Source organism: Ochotona princeps, chromosome 16, assembly GCF_030435755.1.
Source record: "Ochotona princeps isolate mOchPri1 chromosome 16, mOchPri1.hap1, whole genome shotgun sequence".
NCBI classification, from domain to species: domain Eukaryota; kingdom Metazoa; phylum Chordata; class Mammalia; order Lagomorpha; family Ochotonidae; genus Ochotona; species Ochotona princeps.
In genome coordinates this window covers 49,735,960-49,757,505 of record NC_080847.1, presented here as the reverse complement: position 1 = coordinate 49,757,505, position 21,546 = coordinate 49,735,960, and the positions used below count along the sequence as shown (strand labels likewise).

At 51.2% G+C, this 21,546-nt stretch overlaps 1 protein-coding gene across 1 annotated transcript; it reads right to left on the bottom strand.

The window, feature by feature from the left end:
• Positions 1-6,402: 6,402 nt before the first annotated feature.
• IFNL1 (interferon lambda 1) lies at positions 6,403-7,822 on the bottom strand. The gene is made up of 5 exons (XM_058673921.1): positions 7,643-7,822; positions 7,433-7,510; positions 6,815-6,967; positions 6,604-6,696; positions 6,403-6,501 (listed from the first exon to the last, which is right to left on the bottom strand). Exons 1-5 carry the CDS (start codon positions 7,820-7,822, stop codon positions 6,403-6,405), a joined length of 603 nt encoding a protein of 200 aa, XP_058529904.1.
• Between the last annotated feature and the right edge of the window lie 13,724 nt (positions 7,823-21,546).

Here is a 21,546-nt window from a genome sequence, read left to right as displayed (position 1 = left end):
TCCAAGGCCGCTCTGCTCACCTGTGTGTATGTCTGGGTGTCCTGGGGGTGGGGGACACGAGAGGCCTAAGTCACTGCTGACAGAACTCCAGGGAGACACCTTGGAGAGTGGGCGGAGGGAGGGAGGGAGGGTAACAACTATAATGTGATAGCCCACATTTGGGGTGTTTGCTGGGTGTCAAGCGCTTTCCAACAACCCTGTTAACAGGAATGAAGCCACTTATCCAAGGCTTGTAGGGCTTGAGCCACCCCTACACCTGGGGTCCGTCTGCAGAGGTCAAGGGCGTATCTCTCCAAGGCCCCTCGGTGGAGCACGGGTCTGGTCGGCTTGGTGGAGGGAGGGGTCTTTGCAGGTGGGATTGAGCACTGTGGCTGAGGGAGGGGGCAGGGGCGGGGCCCAGGGAGGAGCAGGTGACCCAGCCCTTGCAGGGGCCCTGCAGTGAAACCTCCTTCTTGATCCTCAGGAAGAGAGAAGGTTTCAAGCCAAGCAGGGGCCCCCTGAGGCCTGGCGAGGAGGAGAGAGAGAGACAGAAATAGAAACAGAGCAGGCGGGGAGGAGGGCGGATCTGGGCAGACCGGGTGGGAGGCGGCAAGGACAGCCGCACCAGAGAATGGCAGGCCAGGAGGCCCCCCTCAGCCACTGGCCCAGCCCCCTTTCTGCCACACTCACCAGTCTGCAGCACTGGATGGGTACTAGGCACCTGCTAGTCCCGTGCTTGCAAGGCCATTCCCTGTACCTGCCACAGAACACTCAGGAATGAAATTACTCTGGCAATGAGCATGGTTGTCTTTTAAACCGGCCACGGTGATGTACTCTGTGTGTGTGCACAAAGCACAGAGAGGTTAGGCAGCTTGCCCAAAGCCCCACAGCCAGTCTGTAGCAGAACCCTGCTCAAACAGTAGGCTGCCTCCAAACCTGGCACAGCAAACCATCAAGTTATGCTGTCTCAGAAAGCTTCCTTGAGCAGGTACCGTGTGGCTGGCCTTGGGCAGGGGCTCCTGCAGAGGACAAAACCAGAAAGGCCTGCCCCATGGGGCTGGTAGTAAACACATAAGCAAGTGAGTAAGGAAGTGTTTGATGGCGGCAAAAGGCCACGCAAAGGATGCAGTCAGGCTAATGGCACAGGGAGCCACTAGGAGGCCTGCCTCAGGTTGGGGGAGATCCAGGAGAGAGTGGTCCTGGAGCCGACAAAGTCCACTGTGGGAGAAACGCTTCTGACAAAGGGGGCCGTACGAGCAAAGGTGCCTAGCCAAGAGCATGCGCGGTGTGTGATGGGTGCCCATGCTGCAGTGATGGGAGGATGAGAGGAACAAGCAGGGAGCAGGCTCTGTGGGACCCAGGATAGGGGGCGGAGGCAGCTGAAGTCCAGAGTTCAACGTTTTCCCCTTCTGAACTGTGGAAAGCCAATGGGAGATCTCATGTGGATTAATTTCTGTGGAGACCCCTGGGTTAGGGTGGAGTACACCTGCCTTCAGAATAGAACCGGGGGTGGGGTGGGGAGTGGCATTTGGCGCTGTGAGTTGAGCTGCCCCTCGTGACACCAGGGGCCCATTTCGGCATGCTGCTTTGAGTGTGTCTTGGCTGCTCCTCTTTCGAAGCTCTGCTTCTGCAGGTGGGAAGGCAGCAGATCATGCCCCAGGTTCTTGGGTCCCTGCCACCCACGCATGTGGGAGACCCGGATGGAGCTCCTGGCGCCCCGCTTTGGCCTGACCCAGGACTGTTGTGATCCCACTGGGGGAGTGAATCAGCAGAAGGAAGACCCATCTCTTCTCTCTCTCACTCTGCCTTTCAAACAAAGAAATAAATACTAAATCTTTTAAACACACACACACACGCAACCGAAAATGGACAACTTTCCTTCTCAGAACTTGACCTTCACCGTGAACATACATGGAGCACCACGTGGTACCTACCCAGCCCTCTGACTGGCACCCTCGCTCCCTTCCTGAACAGCCCTGAGCCCTTCCTATTACAGAAACATGTGTATCAATGTCATGCTTGTCATGGCGTTACCATGTTCTGTGCACCCTGCATGGGGTGAGCGAGGTGGAAGTTTTCAAAGTGTTCAAAGCACCGAGTCTGACCCAGCAGACCCAGCTCCTGCCTTCCTGGAACTCGGACGGATGACGCGTGTGGGTGTGTAGGCTGTGAGGGGGAGCACAACTCAATGCAACTGGATTCAACATGGAAAAGGGGACATTTGAGGGCAGGTGTCAGAAGTCACCACGGTGAAGATATCACTTGGGGTGCCTGCAGCCCGTGGTGGGATGCCTGGGTCCAAGGCCCTGCTCGGCTTCTCAGGCTGCTCCCTGCCAATGTACGTCGGCAGCCGCAGGTGACGGTGGCTCAAGGACTCTGCTCCCTGCCACTCATCTGGGAGACCCAGATGGAGTTCTGGACTCCTGGCTCCAGTCCTGCCCAGTCTCGGCTACTGAGACATTTTGGAGAGTATGATGGTTAGGACACATCTGTCTTGGCCACTCTAGCTGTGTGCTTATCACTCTGCTTTCCAAATAAAATAAAAATGCAAAAAATAAAGGAGACCATTGGTTGGATCGTATCGACAGGGAAGGAGCAGAATTAAGAGTAAAACTACAAACACAGTCCTCAGGTGGCAGGAGCCAGACACGACCTCCAGCTGCCTGCTCCCCAACCCGCAGGACCCTCTCCCATGCACCTGTCCTCTCCCGTCTTAGCCCAGCCTCACTCCTTTCACCCACAGGTGGCAGGGGAAATGATCCCTGGTTTAGACATCGCCCCAGTGTTTCTGTGACCCAGAGAAAGAACGGCAGAGCCTTTAGTCCCAAGTGGAAGAAAAAAAAAAATCCCAGGCAAGGATCTGTTTTAAATTCTCTGCATGTATTAACTCTCTTAAGAAGCCATTTGTTGCGGACCACGCCAACAGTGAGGGGCTCCGGCAAAGCAAAAGAGAAAGACTTGCATGTCCTGGGCTGGACACCTTGCTGCGCATCTGCTACCCCCAAACTAGGGGGTCTGGTGGTCCCAGAAGATGTAGAGTAGTGGCAGGGACTGGAGGATGTCTCTAGGTATCAGTGCACCCCAGCCCCATGACACCCATTAATCAAAACACAGCCAAGAATGCACGGGAGCGTTCTGGGCTGCGGGAATGACTCTGCAAGCCCTAACAAAGCTGTGTGATTCAGAAGCTTTGGTAACTGACTCTGGGTGACATACATCTCAATGTGTGGTGATAGGCGGTGATGAGCCGGTGGCGGGTCCATGGGCCCAGTGATCTCATCACAAGCCGAGCAACAGCTGGTTCTTCTGGGTGCTGCTTCACCCTCATGTCTGTTTCCTGGGCTAGGGGTGACATCCCCAGGTGGGTCTTCTCCCTGTAGGCAGAGATTGGTGGTGACACCTACGCTGGGGGGGCAGGGACAGCATTCTGAGCATGTTCCCAGAGAACTGGGCAGACTTGACCTCCACCACAGGCCACTGGGGAAGGGGTCCCAGGTTCTTGTTCAGCCACATAGGAGTGAGGGAGGGGATTGGCTCCACTCCTTGATGTTAAAGGAGTGTGGAGTGGGCCCGGTGCGGTAGCCTAGCAGCTGAAAGTCCTCGCCTTGCATGCCTCAGGATCCCGTACGGGCACTGGTTCAAGTCCCAGTGGCCCCACTGTCCATCCACCTCCCTGCTTGCAGCCTGGGAAGGCAGTTGAGGATGGTCCAAAGCCTTGGGACCCTGTACCTGCATGGGAGATCCAGGAGAGGCTCCAGACTTCTAGCTTTAGAGCTATGCAGCTCCAACTGTTGTGGCCACTTGGAGAGTGAATCAACAGACAGAAGATCCTCCTCTCTGCATATCTGACTTTCAAAAAAAATTTTAAAAAAAGCAAAAAAAATATATGAAGAAATGTGGAGGAATTCATGAGCCCTTTTGAAGGACCACAGCAGTCACCAAGCACAAAGTGTATGTTCCAAGAGCTTCAAAAAGTTCTTGGGAAAAGTAGAAGATGAAGGTAAGTTGTAGGGTTCAGAGTTGGGGTGCAGCAGGTTAAGCTGACAGCCACAGCACTGGCATTCCATGTGGGCGCTGGTTCTGGCTGCTGTACTTCCCATCCTGCTCCCTGACAATGCATAAGGGAAATCAACCGAGGTTGGCCCAAGTGCTTGAGCCCCTTGTCACCACGGGAAATGCAAATGGGATTCTAGGCTCCAGACTCCAGGCTCCTGGCTTCAGCCTAGCCTAGCTGAGCCTAGCCTAGCCTCAGCCATTGCAGCCATTTAGGGGGTGAACCAGAAGATGGAAGATCTCTCTCTCTCTCTCTCCGCCGCTAGGCCACCACGCAGAGCCCCGGAAAACTGCTTTTTAAAAAAAGCTGGTGGGCCCGGCAGCGTGGCCTAGCGGCTCAAGTCCTCGCCTTGAACGTGCCGGGATCCCATACAGTGCCAGTTCTAATCCTGGCAGCCTTGCTTCCCATCCAGCTGCCTGCTTGTGGCCTGGGAAGGCAGTCAAGGATGGCCCAAAGCCTTGGGACCCTGTACCTATGTGGGAGACCCAGAAGACGCTCCTGGCTCCTGGCTTCAGATCAGCTCAGTCCCGGCCGTTGTGGTCACTTGGGGAGTGAATCATCAGATGGAAGATCTTCCTCTCTGTCTTTCCTACTCTTTCTATATCTGCCTTTCCAATAAAAATAAATAAATATTTTTTAAAATATGCAGTTTTCTGTTATGTTTTTTTCCCATTGTATGTGAAATACAGAGAGGATACACACATACACATAGAAAAAGAGAGCCCAGAACTCAATCAGGGTCTCCCTGAGAGTGGCAGGGACCCAGGGACGGGAGCTGTCAGCACGTGCTGCCTCCCAGGGTGCGTAGCTGCAGAACTGGAGGGTGAAGTTGGCACTTGACCCGCTCTGACCTGGACGTGGGCATCTTGACTGCTGGACCAGTTGCCTACCATGTTCCATCTTTCTTGACAGAGATTCGTTGAGGTTTGGGCATGAGACTAAATTCTAGCCTCTGAGACGAGCACATGTGGCTCTAGGGAGTTTCTGCGACAGGTTTCCCTGGTTCCTAAGATGCATGGAAGAAGATCAAAGACCCAGGCCTTGCAAGGCAAAGCAAGCTAACCACTCCGGGATGTTCACATTTGTGACCTGGAGCAAGCGTAGTCAGTTGTCCTCCACTAAATTTGGGGATGACTTGGTCTGTCTTAGATATTGTTGGTATGTGACCATGAGGTAACCAGAATAAGGATCTGTTAACAGGGCCTGGCGCAATGGCTCAAACTTCACATAATAGTGCTGGGACCCCATATGCGTGTCAGTTCATGTCCCAGATGCTCTACTTCCCATCCAGCTCTCTGCTTGTGGCCTTGGAAAGCCCAGGAAGATGGCCTCGGACTCCTGCATCCATGTGGAAGAGCTGGGAGAAGCTCCTGGCTGCTGGCTTCAGATTGGCTCAACTCCAGCTGTGGCAGCCACTTGGGGAGTGAATCAGCCGACGGAAGATCTTTTGTATTTCCTTCTCTCTGTAAATCTGATCTGCCTTTCCAACAGAAATAGATAAATCTTTTTAAAAAAATCAGTTAGCAGAAATATAAAGAATCTGACTTTCCAAGACATTACTCTTACTTATTTTCACTTTTATTTTATTTATTATTATTAAGGATCTATTTATTTATTTAGAAGGCAGAGTTACTGAGAGAGACAGGGAGGGGCAAAGAGAGACAGAGATTTTCCATTGGTTGGTTGCAGCCAAATGGCTGCAGTGATTGGGGCTAGGCCAGAGCAAAGTCAGGCTCCAGAACACCCCCCAACCCCGATCTCCCACGTGTGTGGCAGGAACCCAAATGCACAAGGGTAAAGGCCCCTGACTGATTCGAATCCCCTTCTGTCCCAGATATTCATGGAAAAGAGTCAGGGAGATATAGTCACGTGGGTATCACCACACACACACACACACACACACACACACACGGCTAGAATACTGGTGCGATGCGTCCACATCTCAGGTCAGACAGTGTTTGAGGCAGATGCTGTCCTGGACTGGTGTTCCCAGAGTCACGGAGGTCAGTTGCTCAGGAGCTCACAGGCCCTGCCCCCACGCTGCCCCCCACTCCCCAACACTCCCAAAATGTGAATCTTGCCTACACCTTATACCCTATGGCCGATCTGTAATCACGCACGCACACACACACATTGAAGGAATCACCTGCTACAGGAAGTTTAAATGTTTGGCTTTTTATTTGCGTATATTGTATAAAAGTAGAAAAATAAACCTGGCTCTGGACCCCAGCCAGGGCTCTGCTCCATAAATACAGGTAAGAGGAAATAACTTAAGGTAAGTGAGCAGGGAGGGAGGCTCATTTCATAAATAAGGGCTGAGGTTCCGCTCCGGGCAGGTGGGCAGGAGGGCACGAGGACAGTCCGTGTTCTCAGACACACAGGGCCCCGCTGGCCACGCACTTTAGGTCCCACGTGAGGAGCCGAAACAGGTTGAAGGTGACGGAGGCCTCAAGGCAGTCAGGGGTTTCCTGTGAAGGGCAATCAGTGGCTGCTCATCATCTCCCCCACTCACCATCTCCCCACCCACCATCTCCCCCCAACCCCAGGTCTGGGCTCCTCCCCCGCCTCACCTTTTTGGAGGCCTCCTGCAGTCGGTGCAGCCAGTGGGGGAGGCGGCCTCGGGGCCTGGGCCCAGCCATGGGCTGAGCAGGTCTGGCAGGGAGCTGTGGACAGAAGAGGAGGACCATGTATGAGACAGGGCCTAGGGCGCAGGGAAGGGCAGGAGGGGGCAGAGCCCTGTCCACATCCAGGCTGCTCCCCTCAGCTCTCCCGAAGACTCACACAGGCCCGGATCTGGGTGTGAATGTGCTGCAGCATGCGGAGGGGCTGGTCCAGGACATCACTCAGGGCTGAGTCTTCTTTGGCAGCTGCGGCTTCTAGAACCTTCCGTGTTAGGGCCAATTCAGCCTCCAAGGCCACGGGACGCTCCCACAGCTGGAATGCAAGAAAAGACAGGTGTTAGAGGAGTTAGGAGGCAGAGCCAGGTGAGTAAGGTGCAGATGGGAAGGGCTGGAGAGGGTGGGCAGGTTGCAGAGTTTTGGCGGACGGCAGGTGGCACAAGTGAGAGCAGGTCAGAGAGACAGGTGAGAGGCAGCGTGGACAGGTGCAGGAAGGAAGTGAAGTGTTGAAGCTGGAAGAAGAAAGTGAAAGGAGGATGCTGAGGGTGGGAGGAGGGCAGGAAAAGGTCCAGTCAGGCAGGGCTGCAGGCTGGGGGAGACAGGGAAAAAGAAGAGATGAGGAGGCAGAAAAGAGGAGAAGTGAGAGAGGCACTGGGGAGGCATGTCGGGGCAGGACCAGCAGGGGAGAGGTAAGCCAGGGAATGGGGCTGCTGAAGGATGCAGGGGAAGCATAGGTGAGGTGGGAGAGGTGGTTGGAAAAGGATCTCAACCGTCCACGCACCTGCAGCTGCCTCAGGTCCCAGGCCCGGGGGAAGAGGCGGGAGGTGCATTTGTGGTTCTTGAGTGACAGCGACTCTTCCTGGATAGCAAGGATACAGGTTAGCCCATGAGGGGAGAGCTGGAGGCTAGCCCAGGACACAGAGCTAGAGGCTAGCCTGCAGCATCAGGCAGCAGCAGAGGCTCAGGAGGAAGGATGGATGAAGGGACTTACCAAGGCATCCCTGGCTCTCTTGAAAGCCTGCAGTTCCCGTGGAGAGAGGGACTTGAACCTGTCCATGTGGCAGGCCTTTCCAGTGGTGCTGGGCTGAGTGGTGGGCAAGGGGCCAGCCCTGGCCGAGGCCAGTGCCATCACACCCAGCGTGAGCAGGATCAGGTTGGTTGAAGCAGCCATGGCTACTCTGTGTCCTGGGCTGCATGGCTGTGCCTTTTTAGCCCAGTGCAGCGTGCAGTCCCAGATGATGTATCTAAAATGAAAATAGCAACACCCAGGCTGATTCTAAAGGTGTGAGTGTGCGTGGCCAAGTCGCTGAGCCAGGTGAGCCAACAGGTGTGGGTGTGGCCAGGCAAGCCTGGAGCTGTACCAAGAAGGAAAGAGAAACTGAAATTCCTAACTCAGGATTGCTAGGAATCTCACTGGTGACCGAAGGGCCCGGGAGGGGGCGGTCTTGGAAGCTGTTGACTCAGGAAACCCTGAGTATGAGTGAGGGGAGACAGCGTGGCCCAGGGCTTGGGGTGCAGGGTGTGGAGGAGGCTGTCTACACGGCAGAGAGAATGCGTCCACCACGGGTTGGAGCGATTTCCCGATTTCCACAGAGGAACTCCCATCCTGTTCCCAACAGCCTCACCAGCAGTTCCTTGCACCATTACAATGATAAACATGAGCTGTCCCCTCACCTGGCAGGGGGCTCCCCCTTCCCTGCCCCAGAGAGCATTAGTTCTGGGGAGGACTGTGAGAGAGCATTCTGGAAGAGTCTGGCCTTTTAAAAGTTTATTTATTTGAAAGGCAGATATTGTTACAGACACACACGCGTGTGCGCGTGCATGCGCGCACACACAACTCTTCCATCTGCTGGCTCACTCGCCAGATGTTCCTAACAGTTGAAGTCAGGAGCCAGGAACTCATTTGCAGAAACTTCATCGAGAAATTTTGTTTCCCAAGGGTTTTAGTCTCCATGGAGGTCCTGGAACCGATCCCTTGTGGACACTGGGGGATGCCTGTAGAGCGCAGACCGGGTCTGTGCACAGCAGAGGAAGCGAGTGTTCGTGTGTGTTTTCTTTGGATGTGGATGTCAGCATTGGCTGTAGCTAGTGGCTTCCATCATGGGCAGCCTGGTTCGAAATACCCATCCTTTGTCCTTCCAAACAGCTGCACCTGCTTCCCTCCCCTCGAGGAGCGCTGGCCCCTGAATCCTGGGGCTAGTGTTGCTACCCCAGCTCCCAGATGTTGACGTCCTGCTCAGCCTGTTGGGACAGAGGAGACTTGCAGAATTGTACAAAGAGCTGAGTATATTTTGCACGTGGAAGGAGTGTACATACTTTGTGGCTAGAGGGCAGGTGGCGGAAGACTGTCCTTGATACATTGGACCCTCTTACCCCCTGCCCTGGATTCTAACATGGTCTGTGGGGCTTGCACGTGAGCGCAGGTGCTGCCAGACGTTCGAGGTAAATCAGAGAAGATTGTGCACCTCCTGCTTGGCTCCCTTGAGGTTGTCACTCTGGGGAAAGCTGATCACTGCGAGACTCTTGTGTTCCCACACTTACTTGGCATCCACTGCCAATCATGTGATGGAGCCCTCCTGTCCCGCTCACTGCTCAAGGACCTCACCCAACCGAGACTGCAAATTATTGTTGTTGTCGTTGCACTGCTCATGTACCGCTCATGTTGTACTGCCCAGGGTACAACACACACAAATGTATATATATATGTATGTATAAATATATATATGCCTGTTTATATATTACCCTATTTTTTAAAAGATTTATTTATTTTTATTGAATAGTCAAATATACAGAGAGGAGAGACAGAGAAACAGGAGAGACAGAAAGATCTTCTGTCTGTTGATTCACTCCCCAAGCAGCTACAATGGCCACAGATGAGCCAATCCAAAGCCAGGAGCCAGGAGCTTCTTCTGGGTATCCCACATGGGTGCAGGGTCCCAAGGCTTTGGGATTTTCCATCCACTCTTCAAGTGGCCACAACGGCCAGAGCTGAGCCAGGAGCCAGGAGTTTCTCTGGGTCTTTGACGTAGGTGCAGGAGCCCCAGGACTTGGGCCATCCTCGACTGCTTTCCCAGGCCACAAGCAGGGAGCTGATGGGAAGTGGAGCTGCCAGGATATGAACTGATACCCATTTAGAACCCTGACATATGCAAGGTGAGGATTTAGCCACTAGGCTATAGCAGCAGCCCCATCTGTTATATTTTTAAAGTGATTCTTGTGGGGTGGACATTGGGGTGCAGAGGTTAGGCTGCTGCTTGGGATGCCCTGTCCATATTAGGGTGCCAGGGTTGGAGTCCCAGCTCTCATTTCCCTGCCAGCTTCCTGGAAGACAGAGATGATGGTTCCAGGAGTTGGAAGCCTACCGACTATGTGAGCGACCCAGCTGAGTCCTGGGCTCCTGGCTTTAGCCTGGTGCAGCTCTGGCTGCCGTGGGCATGTGTGGGTGGGAGAACTCTGTCTCCTCCCTGCCTTTCTAATAAGGAATAAGAGAACAAAAATGTTTCAAGAAACCAAGTAACTCGTGTAAAAATGCTTTTGCAAGCAATCAAGGACACTCTTGAAAAAAGTTTAAAAATCAAAAGTCTCAGCAAAGAAACTGGAGATGGGAAGAACTGAGTGGACACTTTCCAATGAAAAGCTTACTTCTGTTTAAAAGAAAAAAAGGAACCAAGTAGCAGAATGGACAAAAGGGGGAAAAACCTAAACTAATTCTATGAATTAGAAAATAGCTAAATAGAAATGATTCATCCTGAACCATGGAAAGTAACTAGCGAGTGGATTCGAGATTGCATCAAAGAGAGAAAGCAGACAAAGGTCCTTGGGGACCTTGGGACAATGACAGATGACCACACACACAGGTGTCCACACACCCCTGCAGCTCAGGGTCTGAAAACATTTCCCATGCCGTGGAAGCAAACCCTCCCCAGGACAGCACAAAGAAATGCCAACCCAGGTGTGCCAGAGCAGAACTTGGGGAATGGTGGGCACATGGAGGTGTGCAGCCCAGAGGCCTGAGATGTGTTCCCCGGGCTGTGCGAGCATCACCACTGCCCAGCCCCAGAACTGCCTTCACCTCAGGGAAGATGAAACTGCTCCTGTGGAGGAATACTCCCCATCTCACTTCCTTTACATCCTGGTAACCACGATGCCACCTCCATCTTTGCATGTGAGCATCCCAAACAGTATTTCTTCCTTTGTGACTGGCTTATTTCACTTATTTCCCATTAGTTGTCATGAAAACACACCCCTGTAGCATGTAACTTCTTTCCTTTTTAAGGAAAAGGATCCTTGGGTTGTGTTTACCTCCTGACTATTGCAAATGGTCCTACCATGGTTGTGGGTGCGCGTGTATCTCTTTAAGTCTCTGCTTTCATTTCTTTTGGGTATAAATCAGGAATAGAATGGCCAGGTTGCATGACAATTCTGTTCAATTTTTTAAGGAATCATCACATTGCTTTTCATAGTGGCTGTAACATTTTATGTCTCACCTACAGTGTGTCGATTTCTTCATTTTGTTCAACATTTGTTATTTTCTGTTTGTTTTTAAATAGCTATCCTAATGTGTGAGAGATTTCACCACTTTCATTTAATATAGTACAGGAAATATTAGGCGGTACAATAAGGCAGAAATAAAATGCATAGATATTGGAAGGGAAGAAATAGAACAGTTCCTATTTGTAGCTGGCATGATTATGTATAAAGTCCTAAGGAAATTATAAAACTCCTAGAACTAATAAGTAAGCTTAATGAGGACACAAGGTGAACACACAAATTATATTTATGCTAACAATAAACATTTGCCAATGAAAACTAAATGTATTCTTCCATTTACAATTACTAAAAACACTTAGATATAAACCTAACCAAAAACCTGAGCAATATCTGCATGCTACAAAGTGTAAAATACTGATGAAGACACAGGAGACATAAGTGAAGAGAAGGTATACAATGTTCATAGATTAGAATGTTCAAAAACAATGAAGAACCCAGTTCTGAAAACTGACCTAGAATACAATGCTTTTCATGTCACAATCCCAGCAAGTCTTTTGTGTATGTCTAGACAGGCTTAGATACAATTTATATGGAAAGGTAAAGTAGCTAGAAGGGTTAGAAAACTATTTTTTTACTGTTTTTTAAAATGTTACAACTTATGGTTACTTTATTTGAAAGGCAGAAAGACAAAGAGAAATCTTTCATCCACTGGCTCATTCCCTAAAAGCCCGCAATAGTGAAGGTTGTGTGAAACCAAAGCCATGACCCAGAACCCCAGCGAGGTCTCCCATGTAGGTGTCAGGAGCCCAAACACTTGAGCCAACACCTGTTGCCTCTCAGATATGCATAAACAGAAAGCTGAATTTAAAATGGAGAAATCAGGACTTGAATCAGACTCCCTGATATGAGATGTGAATATCTCAAGTAGTGAGTCACCTGCTTTGCCAAATGCCTGTCCCCTGAAATAATAGCTTAAGACGAGCCCACGACCTAATTTCAACTTGTGCTATGTGTCCAGAGCAATCAAAACAGTGTGGTGAGCCCGGTGCAATAGCATAGTCGTTAAAGTCCTTACCATGAACGCACCAGAATCCCATATGGGCGCTGGTTCTAATCCTGGCAGCTCCACTTCCTATCCAGCTCCCTGCTTGTGGCCTGGGAAAGCAGTTGAGGATAGCCCAACGCTTTGAGACCCTCCGCCCCTGTGGGAGACCTGGAAGAGGTTCTGGGCTCCTGGCTTCGGATTGGCTTACTTATAGCCATTGCAGCCACTTGGGGAGTGAATCAATGGATGGAAGATCTTCCTCTCTGTCTCTCCTCCTCTCTGTATATCTGCCTTTCCAATAAAAATAAATAAATCTTAAAAACTGTGGTTTTGGCGGAAGTACAGACACAGTTCAATGGAATGGAAGAGGACCCAGAGTAGCATCACATGAGCAAGTGGAAGTGAGTTTTGACAAAGGTGCAAGGGTGCAGTGCAAGTGTGATCTTTTCAAGAAATGGTATTGGGCGTGTCAGACATCAACAGGCAGACAAACAAGCTGACACCTAATTGAACTTCACGTGCTATGCAAAAATTAACTCAGATGTGTCCTAGGGCTCTATGTCTGAACTGCTAGAAGAGAACACAGGAGAATATCTTCATAACCTGGGTTAGGTAAAGAAATGTCGGACTTGACATCAAAAGCACAAGCCTTAAAAAAAAAAAAGGGATTAATAACACTTTGTTAATTTTAAATTTTGCTCTGTGAAAGACTTTTGTTAAGAGAATTAGAAAACAGGGCCCAGCACGGTAGCCTACCGGATAAAGTCCTCTCCTTGAAAGCGCCGGGATCCGGTATGGGCGCCGGTTCTAATCCTGTCAGCCCAGCTTCCTATCCAGCTCCCTGCTTGTGGCCTGGGAAAGCAGAGACCTGGAAGAAGTTCCTTGCTCCTGGCTTCGGATTGGAGCAGCACCGGCCATTGTGCTTACTTGGGGAGTGAATCATTGGACAGATCTTCCTGTCTCTCTTGCTCTCTGTATATCTGACTTTGCAATAATAATGAATAAATCTTTAAAAAAAAGAATAAGGAAGCAATGTACTGATTTCTCTCTTTTTTAAAGGTTTATTTATTTTTATTGGAAAGGCAGATTTATAGAGTGAAGGAGAAACAGAAAGATCCTCTAATCCACTGGTTCACTCCCCAAGTAGCTGCAATGGCCAGAGCTGAGCTGAGCCAAAGCCAGGAGCCAGGAGCTTCTTCCAGGTTTCTCACACAAGAACAGGGTCTCAAGGGTTTGAGCTGTACTCTGTTCTTTCCCAGGCCACAAGCAGGAAGCTGGCTGGTAAGTGGGGCTGCTGGAACACAAACCGGTGCCCATATAAGGATCTCAGGCGTGCAAGGTGAGGACTTTAGCCACTATGCTACCACCCTGTGCCCACAAGTCACTGATTTCAGGAAAATATTTGTGACCGTATGACAGATAAAAACTAGTCAAAACAGCATGTGTCCACTTCCCTATCTATTCTGTATATAGGTAGTATATGGGTGTTGGCATTGATTCCAAAAGTTCATGAGAGAGTGAGTGTTGGGGCATGCAGGTAAAACCATGTGGATGCTGGCTGGTGTCCTGCGACTCCTTTCTGATCCAGGTTCCTGATGATAGCAAAGGAAAAGCAGTGGAGAGTGGCCCCAGTGTTTGGATCCTTGCCACCCACACGGGAGACCCGGATGGAGTTTCTTGTTTCTGCCTCTCCCGTGTCTCAGCCCTGGTCACTGCAGCCATCTAGCAGAAGGAAACAGAAGGTGGAAGATCTCTCTCTCTCTCTCCCTGCCTCTCTCTCTGTCACTCTTTCTGTCTCCCCTTGCTCACTCAGTAACTCGTTCAAAGAAATAAGTAAATTAAAAAAAAATTAATGAAAATGCCAGGCGGAAGCCAGCAGTCTGGAACTCCATCTGGGTTTCTAACATGGGTGGCACGGGCCATGCACTTGAGCCATCTTCTGCTGCTTTCCCAGACGTATTTGTGGGGTGCTGGATTGGAAGGGAGCAGCCGGGATTCATTGAGCATTTCAGTATGGGATGCTGGCATGGCAGGTGGTTTCCTACGCTAGCCCTCGCTTAGTATTTCTTAGCCTTGACTGCATATTAGAAACGCTTGGAAGTGGTAATAACAATAGTAATAATAATACATAGCTACAACAGTTCTGAGCACTGTTAGTGTGTTCATTACTACAACTGTATGAGGGCCCCAATCTGTTGAGGCAACACTGTTGCCTTCAGGGTCTGTGGTCCTAAGAAGCTAGAGGCAGGAGCTGCTATTGGGAGCTAAAGCCAGGTTCTGCACTTGCAAGTAAGTGGTCGTGAGCATCCCAACCCGAACCCTAAGCCAGACTCTCATGCCCGCCCGGGAGCCGAAATGCATGCAAGACAGTGGCTCTCCAACATGTGGACTTCGGTGGCTTGCATCAGCCTCACCTGGGAACTTGCCAGAAATGCAAATACACTGAGCTCCTCCCTGGGGAGCAGTCCTCGGGGTGGGACTTGGCAATCCCCATTCAAGTTCAAGAGTGGCTACTAGTACGTAATGCTTCAGACGAATGAAATTGCCACTGCTGCTGCCAGGAACCAGTGACGTGACCAGAGAGGCAGACACCCTCCCCACCCCCGGCCAGCCCTACTGACTCGAACCCAGCAATTCTCCCCTCCCCGCCCTAGCCACCCCAACTGACACGAGGACAGGGCTGGGGAAGCCCCAGCATGGGTGGTGGCCAGGAGATGACAGATGGGAGGATCCGGAATATGAAAGAGAAACAGAAAGGAGGTGAGAGCCAGGCGGCGGAAATTCCGCGGGAAAAGGAGATCCCTGGAGAATTGGGGGGGGGGGGGGAATCCCACGGCCTGGTGGGAGTAGGGGAAGTTGGCCTGAGTCACCCCCATTTGCTAGGCACAGTGGGAGCACACAGTAAGGAGGAAGATTTTTTTTTGAAGAAACGGGATTGGAGGACAAGGAGGAGGCCTCTCTCCGAATCTTAGGGGACAGGTGTGGGAGTCTCGTGGGAGTGCCAGCAGTGGGATGATGAGGGGTTTGGATGACTTGTCACAAACGTGGCCCATAAATAACGCTGAGTGGCGGGGACTCGGCCTCGTGACATGTGCTTGGTGCCTGTGCCCACGGCCGCGTGGCTCCCTGGTGCCAGCCCCACGCCCAGCGCTGTGGGTGGTTGAGGCTTCATTGTGCATTGTAATTTTTTTCTCTCTCTCACACATACACGATAACATTTTCAGAGCACTGGCAAATCCTGCCGCCTGCACTTGTGGTGTCACCTACCTCTCCCCTCACCCCACCCTGGCTGTCTGCTGTCGCCTCCTGCCTGGACAATGGAGGCAGCCTCTCCCTGGTCCCCTCACCCTCATCCCCTGTGTAGTTGGAAGTTACACCCCATCCCCCATCCCTCTCATGACTTCCATTTCAGTCCAAATTAAAAAAAAAAAAAAAAAAAATCCCAGGGCCCAGCGGCATGGCCTAGCGGCTAAAGTCCTTGCCTTGAATGCCCCGGGATCCCATATGGGCGCCGGTTCTAATCCCGGCAGCTCTGCTTCCCGTCTGGCTACCTGCTTGTGGCCTGGGAAAGCAGTCGAGGATGGCCCAAAGTCTTGGGACCCTGCACCCGTGTGGGAGACCTGGAGGAGGTTCCTGGTTCCCGGCTTCGAATTGGCAGCACTAGCCATTGCGCTCACTTGGGGAGTGAATCATCGGACGGATGATTCACTCTCCTCTCTGTATATCTGACTTTGTAATAAAAATAAATAAATCTTAAAAAAAAAAAATCCAACCCCTTGCTGGGCTAGCATTGTGCAATAGCAAAATAAGCTGTTACTCGCAACTCTGAGGTAGCTGCTCCACTTTCCATCCAGCTCCTTGCTAGGAGCCTGGGAGAGAAGTGGAGGATGGCCCAAGTCCTTGGGATCCTACACCCACGTGGGAGACGCACAGGCGCTCCAAGCTCCTGGCTTTGGCTTGGCCCAACACCAGCCATTGTGGCCATTTGAAGAGTGAACGAGCAGATGGAAGATCCTTGTCTCTCTCTCTCTCTTTTTTGCTTATAAAAAAAATTTTAAATTAATTTATTGGAGAGGCAGATTTACGAGAGAAGAGGAGACAGAAAGATCTTCCATCCAATGGTTCACTTTCCAAATGGCTGCAACAGTCTGAGCTGAGCCAATCCAAGGCCAGGAGCCAGGAGCTTCTTCTGAGTCTCCCACATGGGAGGAGGAGCCCACGGCTTTGGGCTTTGCTCCACTGTTTTCCCAAGCCACAAGCAAGGAGCTGAATGGGAAGTGGAGTAGCCGGGATTAGAACCAGCACTCACATGGGATACTGGTACTTAGAAGTGGAGGATTAGCCAGTTGAGCTATTGGGCCAGCCCCTCTGTCTCATCTTAGGAAACAACACCCAACAACCCACCCCTGCCACCCCTGGCAAAGCTCTCGGAGGTTTTTGACCTTGTGCCCTCTCCACTTCCTCTCTGCCACACAGGCCTCCTTGCTGCCTCTGGAACAATAGGCCCTTGCCTGCCTCTTTCTCTCAGGGCTCTGCTTGCACACAGCAGAAGTCACACCAGCTGCTTTGAGGAGAAAAACGCACGGCTACACCCATGCTTGCTGCTGGGACAGGGAACCATCAGGACTTGACTCCAAAGCTCCAACAACCTGGGGCTTCCCTGGCAAAGGTGGACGATGACAGTTCTTTTTATGGCTACTTCCCCTAGTGGCTCAGTTGAAAAATAATCTAATATTTATTGAGCATTTATATCTCAGGTACTATTATTTATTTCTTTAGCTCTCACAATCACGTCACTGTTATTATCATCTCAGTCTTTAAAAAGGATAGATTATGGGCCCAGCGACGTGGCCTACCGGCTAAAGTCCTTGCCTTGCATGACTGGGATCCCATATGGGCGCCGGTTCTAATCCTGACAGCTCCACTTCCCATCCAGCTCCCTGCTTGTGGCCTGGGAGGGCAGTTGAGGATGGCCCAAAGCTTTGGGACCCTGCACCCGCGTGGGAGACCCGGAGGAGGTTCCAGGTTGCCGGCTTCGGATCAGCATAGCACCGGCCGTTGCGGTCACTTGGGGAGTGAATCATCAGATGGAAGATCTTCCTCTCTGTCTCTCCTCCTCTCTGTATATCTGACTTTGTAATAAAAATAAATAAAATCTTTTTTTTTTTAAAAAAATGATAGATTAATGGTGCCAGTATCCCGTATGAGCATTAGTTCGAATCCTGGCTGCTCCACTTCTGATCTAGCTTCCTGCTTGTGGCCTAGGAAAGTAGGGAAGAACGGCCCAAAGCCTTGGGCTCCTGCAGTCATATAGGAGACCTGGAAGAGGCTCCTGGCTCCTGGTTTTGGATTCATTGGCTCAGCTCCGGCCATTGTGGCCATTTAAGGAGTAAACCAGTGGATGGGAGATCTTTCTTTTCTGTCTCCTTGTCTCTGTAAATGTGCCTCTCAAATAAAAATAAATACATCTTTAAAAAAAAGCAATAGATGTGTTTATTTAGTAGTTAGTTATCTGAAAGAGTTACCATAGGGAGAGAGGTCCACGGGTTCACTCTCCTGCCACAAAAATCCAGGTCTGACTCAACCCCAAATCAGCAACTTGATCTGGGCCCCTCACGTGGGAAGCAGGCACCCACACACTGGAGTCACCCCGTTGGCTACCTTCCCAGGTGCGCATTAGCAGGGTGAGCTGAGACTTGAACTAGACACCCTAGCAGTGCAGGGCGGCCAAGGTATTTTAACCATTGTGACAATAACCCGCGCCCAGGCTTTCGCATTCTCTCGCACACTTTCTGCGGATGCATTTGATAGATGGAGCTCCAGTCAGGCGTCTCCTCCAGGTCACGTGTCTGTAGAACTACATCCGAGATGCAAGAGAGTCTGGGAGTGTGAGTTTTGGCCTCTTACCCGAGGGAGCAAGCGTCTCCTCACGTGTGAAAGTTTGTGTTAAGTTTTACATTAATTGCTTCTCCTTTGCCAGGTACTTGCTCCGCTTGGCCAGTAGAGGGAGCTGGAGGGACACTGCGGGAGGAAGGGCCTTGGCTGGCGTTCCTCCTTGCCTCTTCTCACCTTCCCGCCCTTTTCTCTCCCTCAGGAGGTTGCCGCGTGCTGCCTCCTCGCCTCCTTTTCTTGCAGTCTTCTACAGGAGCTGACCTCTGTGCCTAGCCACAGGTACTGGCAGCTGGCTGTTCCCTGAGCGGTAACTGGACTTCACCCTGGCCACCCTGTGCACCTGCTCCCGTAGCCGAGGTCGTCTCTAGCTGCCACTTTGCTTTTATTTATCCAAAAGACTTGGGCGGAGAGAGAGCTCTTCCATTTGTTGAGTCATTTCCCGGAGCACCTTGAATAGCCAGGGCTGGGCCAAGTGGAAGCCAGGAGACCGAAACTCAATCTTGGTCACCTGCATGATCGACAAGGACCCAGCCACTCGAGCCATCACCTGCTGCCTGTAGGGTGTGCCTGAGCTGGAAGCTGGCCTGGAATGGAGCTAGGACTTCATCGGGGTCTCCCACATGGGTGGCAGCAGCCCGAGCTCTTGGGTCATCTTCCACTGCTTTCCTAGGCGCAGGGAGCTGGAACACCTGGTGTCTAATGGAATGCCAGTGTCACAGGCCACAGTGCTGGCCAGCCGATTATGTGTATTTTTTTTAAAGATTTATTTTATTTTCATTACAAAGTCAGATATACAGAGAGGAGGAGAGACAGAGAGGAAGATCTTCCTTCCACTAGTTCACTCCCCAAGTGAGTGCAGCGGCTGGTGCTATGCCAATCCGAAGCCAGGAGCCAGGAACCTCCTCCAGGTCTCCCACACGGGTGCAGGGTCCCAAGTCTTTGGGCCGTCCTTGACTGCTTTCCCAGGCCATAAGCAGGTAGCTAGATGGGAAGTGGAGCAGCCGGGATTAGAACCGGCGCCCATATGGGATCCTGGAGTGTTCAAGGCAAGGACTTCAGCCACTAGGCCACGCCGCTGGGTCCAGCAGATGATGTTTAAAATGGTTTCACCACACACCAAAGATAAGAATAGAGGTGTTGCCTGAGTTAATTAGCTCAGTACAGCCATTGCCCAATGCATGCATATTCTAAAACATCCTGTGGTACACACTGATACTGCTTGGGGCCAGCATTAGGGCGCAGTGGGTGGAAGCACTGTTCGCAATGCTCATAACCCCCTTTTAGCGCACTGGATAAAGTCTTGACTACCTGCTTTCAATCCAGAATCCTGCTAATGTGCCTGGAAAAGAAGTGGAAAATGGCCCAAGTGTTTAGGTCCCTATTTACTGTGTAAATAAGATTGTTTTTATTGGAAAGGCAGATTGACAGAAGGAGAAGCAGAGAGAAAGATCTTTCATCCACTAGTTAACTCCCCAAAGTGGCCACAGCAGCCAGAGCTGAGCTGATTCAAAGCCAGGAGTCCGGAGCCTCTTCTGGGTCTCTCATGTGGGTGCAGGTCCCCAAGGCTTTGGGCTGTTCTCCACTGATATCCCAGGCCACGAGCAGGGAGCTGGATGGGAAGTGGAGCAGCTGGGACATGAACTGATGCCCATGTGGGATCCCGGTATGTCCAAGGCGAGGATTTAGTCACGAGGCCCTGGATAAAAGTCTTGCCTGGGGCCCGGCGGCGTGGCCTAGCGGCTAAAGTCCTCGCCTTGAAAGCCCCGGGATCCCATATGGGCGCTGGTTCTAATCCCGGCAGCTCCACTTCCCGTCCAGCTCCCTGCTTGTGGCCTGGGAAAGCAGTCGAGGATGGCCCAATGCATTGGGACACTGGACCCGCGTGGGAGACCCGGAAGAGGTTCCAGGTTCCCGGCTTCGGATTGGCGCGCACTGGCCCGTTGCGGCTCACTTGGGGAGTGAATCATTGGACAGAAGATCTTCCTCTCTGTCTCTCCTCCTCTCTGTATATCTGGCTTTGTAATAAAAATAAAAATAAATAAATCTTGGGCCCGGCGGCGTGGCCTAGTGGCTAAAGTCCTCGCCTTGAACGCCCCGGGATCCCATATGGGCGCTGGTTCTAATCCCGGCAGCTCCACTTCCCGTCCAGCTCCCTGCTTGTGGCCTGGGAAAGCAGTCGAGGATGGCCCAATGCATTGGGACACTGGACCCGCGTGGGAGACCCGGAAGAGGTTCCAGGTTCCCGGCTTCGGATTGGCGCGCACTGGCCCGTTGCGGCTCACTTGGGGAGTGAATCATTGGACAGAAGATCTTCCTCTCTGTCTCTCCTCCTCTCTGTATATCTGGCTTTGTAATAAAAATAAAAATAAATAAATCTTGGGCCCGGCGGCGTGGCCTAGTGGCTAAAGTCCTCGCCTTGAACGCCCCGGGATCCCATATGGGCGTCGGTTCTAATCCCAGCAGCTCCACTTCCCATCCAGCTCCCTGCTTGTGGCCTGGGAAAGCAGTTGAGGACAGCCCAAAGCCTTGGGACACTGTACCCACGTGGGAGACCCAGAAGAGGTTCCTGGTTCCCAGCTTCGGGTCAGCGCAGCACCGACCGTTGCAGCTCACTTGGGGAGTGAATCATCAGACAGAAGATCTTCCTCTTTGTCTCTCCTCCTCTCTGTATATCTGACTTTGTAATAAACTGAATAAATCTTTAAAAAACAAAACAAAACAAAACAAAAAAAAGGCTTGCCTGGTCCAGATCTGTCTGTTGTGGCCGTTTGGATAGTGAGCAACTGGGTAGAAGATCTGTCTCTCTCACTGTTTCTCCTCTCTCTGTTATTCTTCCTTTCAGATAAATAAATGTTTAAAAATATATGCAGTGCTTTCAGCAGCACACGTACTAAAATTGGAATGATAAAAATACATGCAATATTATCTGTATATATATGTATATACATATATACATAATCTTTGAGAAGACTTTAAAAAATTCAAGGCAATGCATGTTAGGAAAAAACTGAATGGACTTCAAAAGTGTTTGCATTGGGCCCAGCGCAGTAGCCTAATGCCTGAAGTCCTCACCTTGCATTGTTGGGATCCCGTATGGGTGCCGGTTCTAATCCTGGCTGCTCCACTTCCCATCTACCTCTCTGCTTGTGGCCTAGGAAAGCAGTCGAGGATGGCCCAGAGCCTTGGGACCCTGCACCTGTGCAGGAGACCCTGAAGAGGCTCTTGGCTCCTGGCTTCAGTTCAGCGTAGCTCTGACTATTGTGGCCTCTTGGGGAGTGAATCAGTGGATGGAAGATCTTCCTCTTTGTCTCTCCTCTTCTCTGTATGTCTGACTTTCCAATAAAAATGAATAAATATCTTTGAAAAAGTTTTTGCATCAAAGATAATTGTAACTCCATTTTATGAAGTGTTTGAAGTAGCCCGTGTGCATGTGTGTTCATGTATGTATTTATGTGTGTGTTGGAAAC

Bases quoted from the DNA above. Each gene is read 5' to 3' on its own strand.
- IFNL1 (XM_058673921.1), bottom strand. From the start codon at position 7,822: ATGGCTGCTTCAACCAACCTGATCCTGCTCACGCTGGGTGTGATGGCA. The intron at 6,697-6,814 runs GTGAGTCTTCGG...TTCTGTCCACAG, and splicing joins ACACCCAGATCCGGGCCTGT to CTCCCTGCCAGACCTGCTCA. The intron at 6,502-6,603 runs GTGAGGCGGGGG...TGCCCTTCACAG, and splicing joins TGCAGGAGGCCTCCAAAAAG to GAAACCCCTGACTGCCTTGA.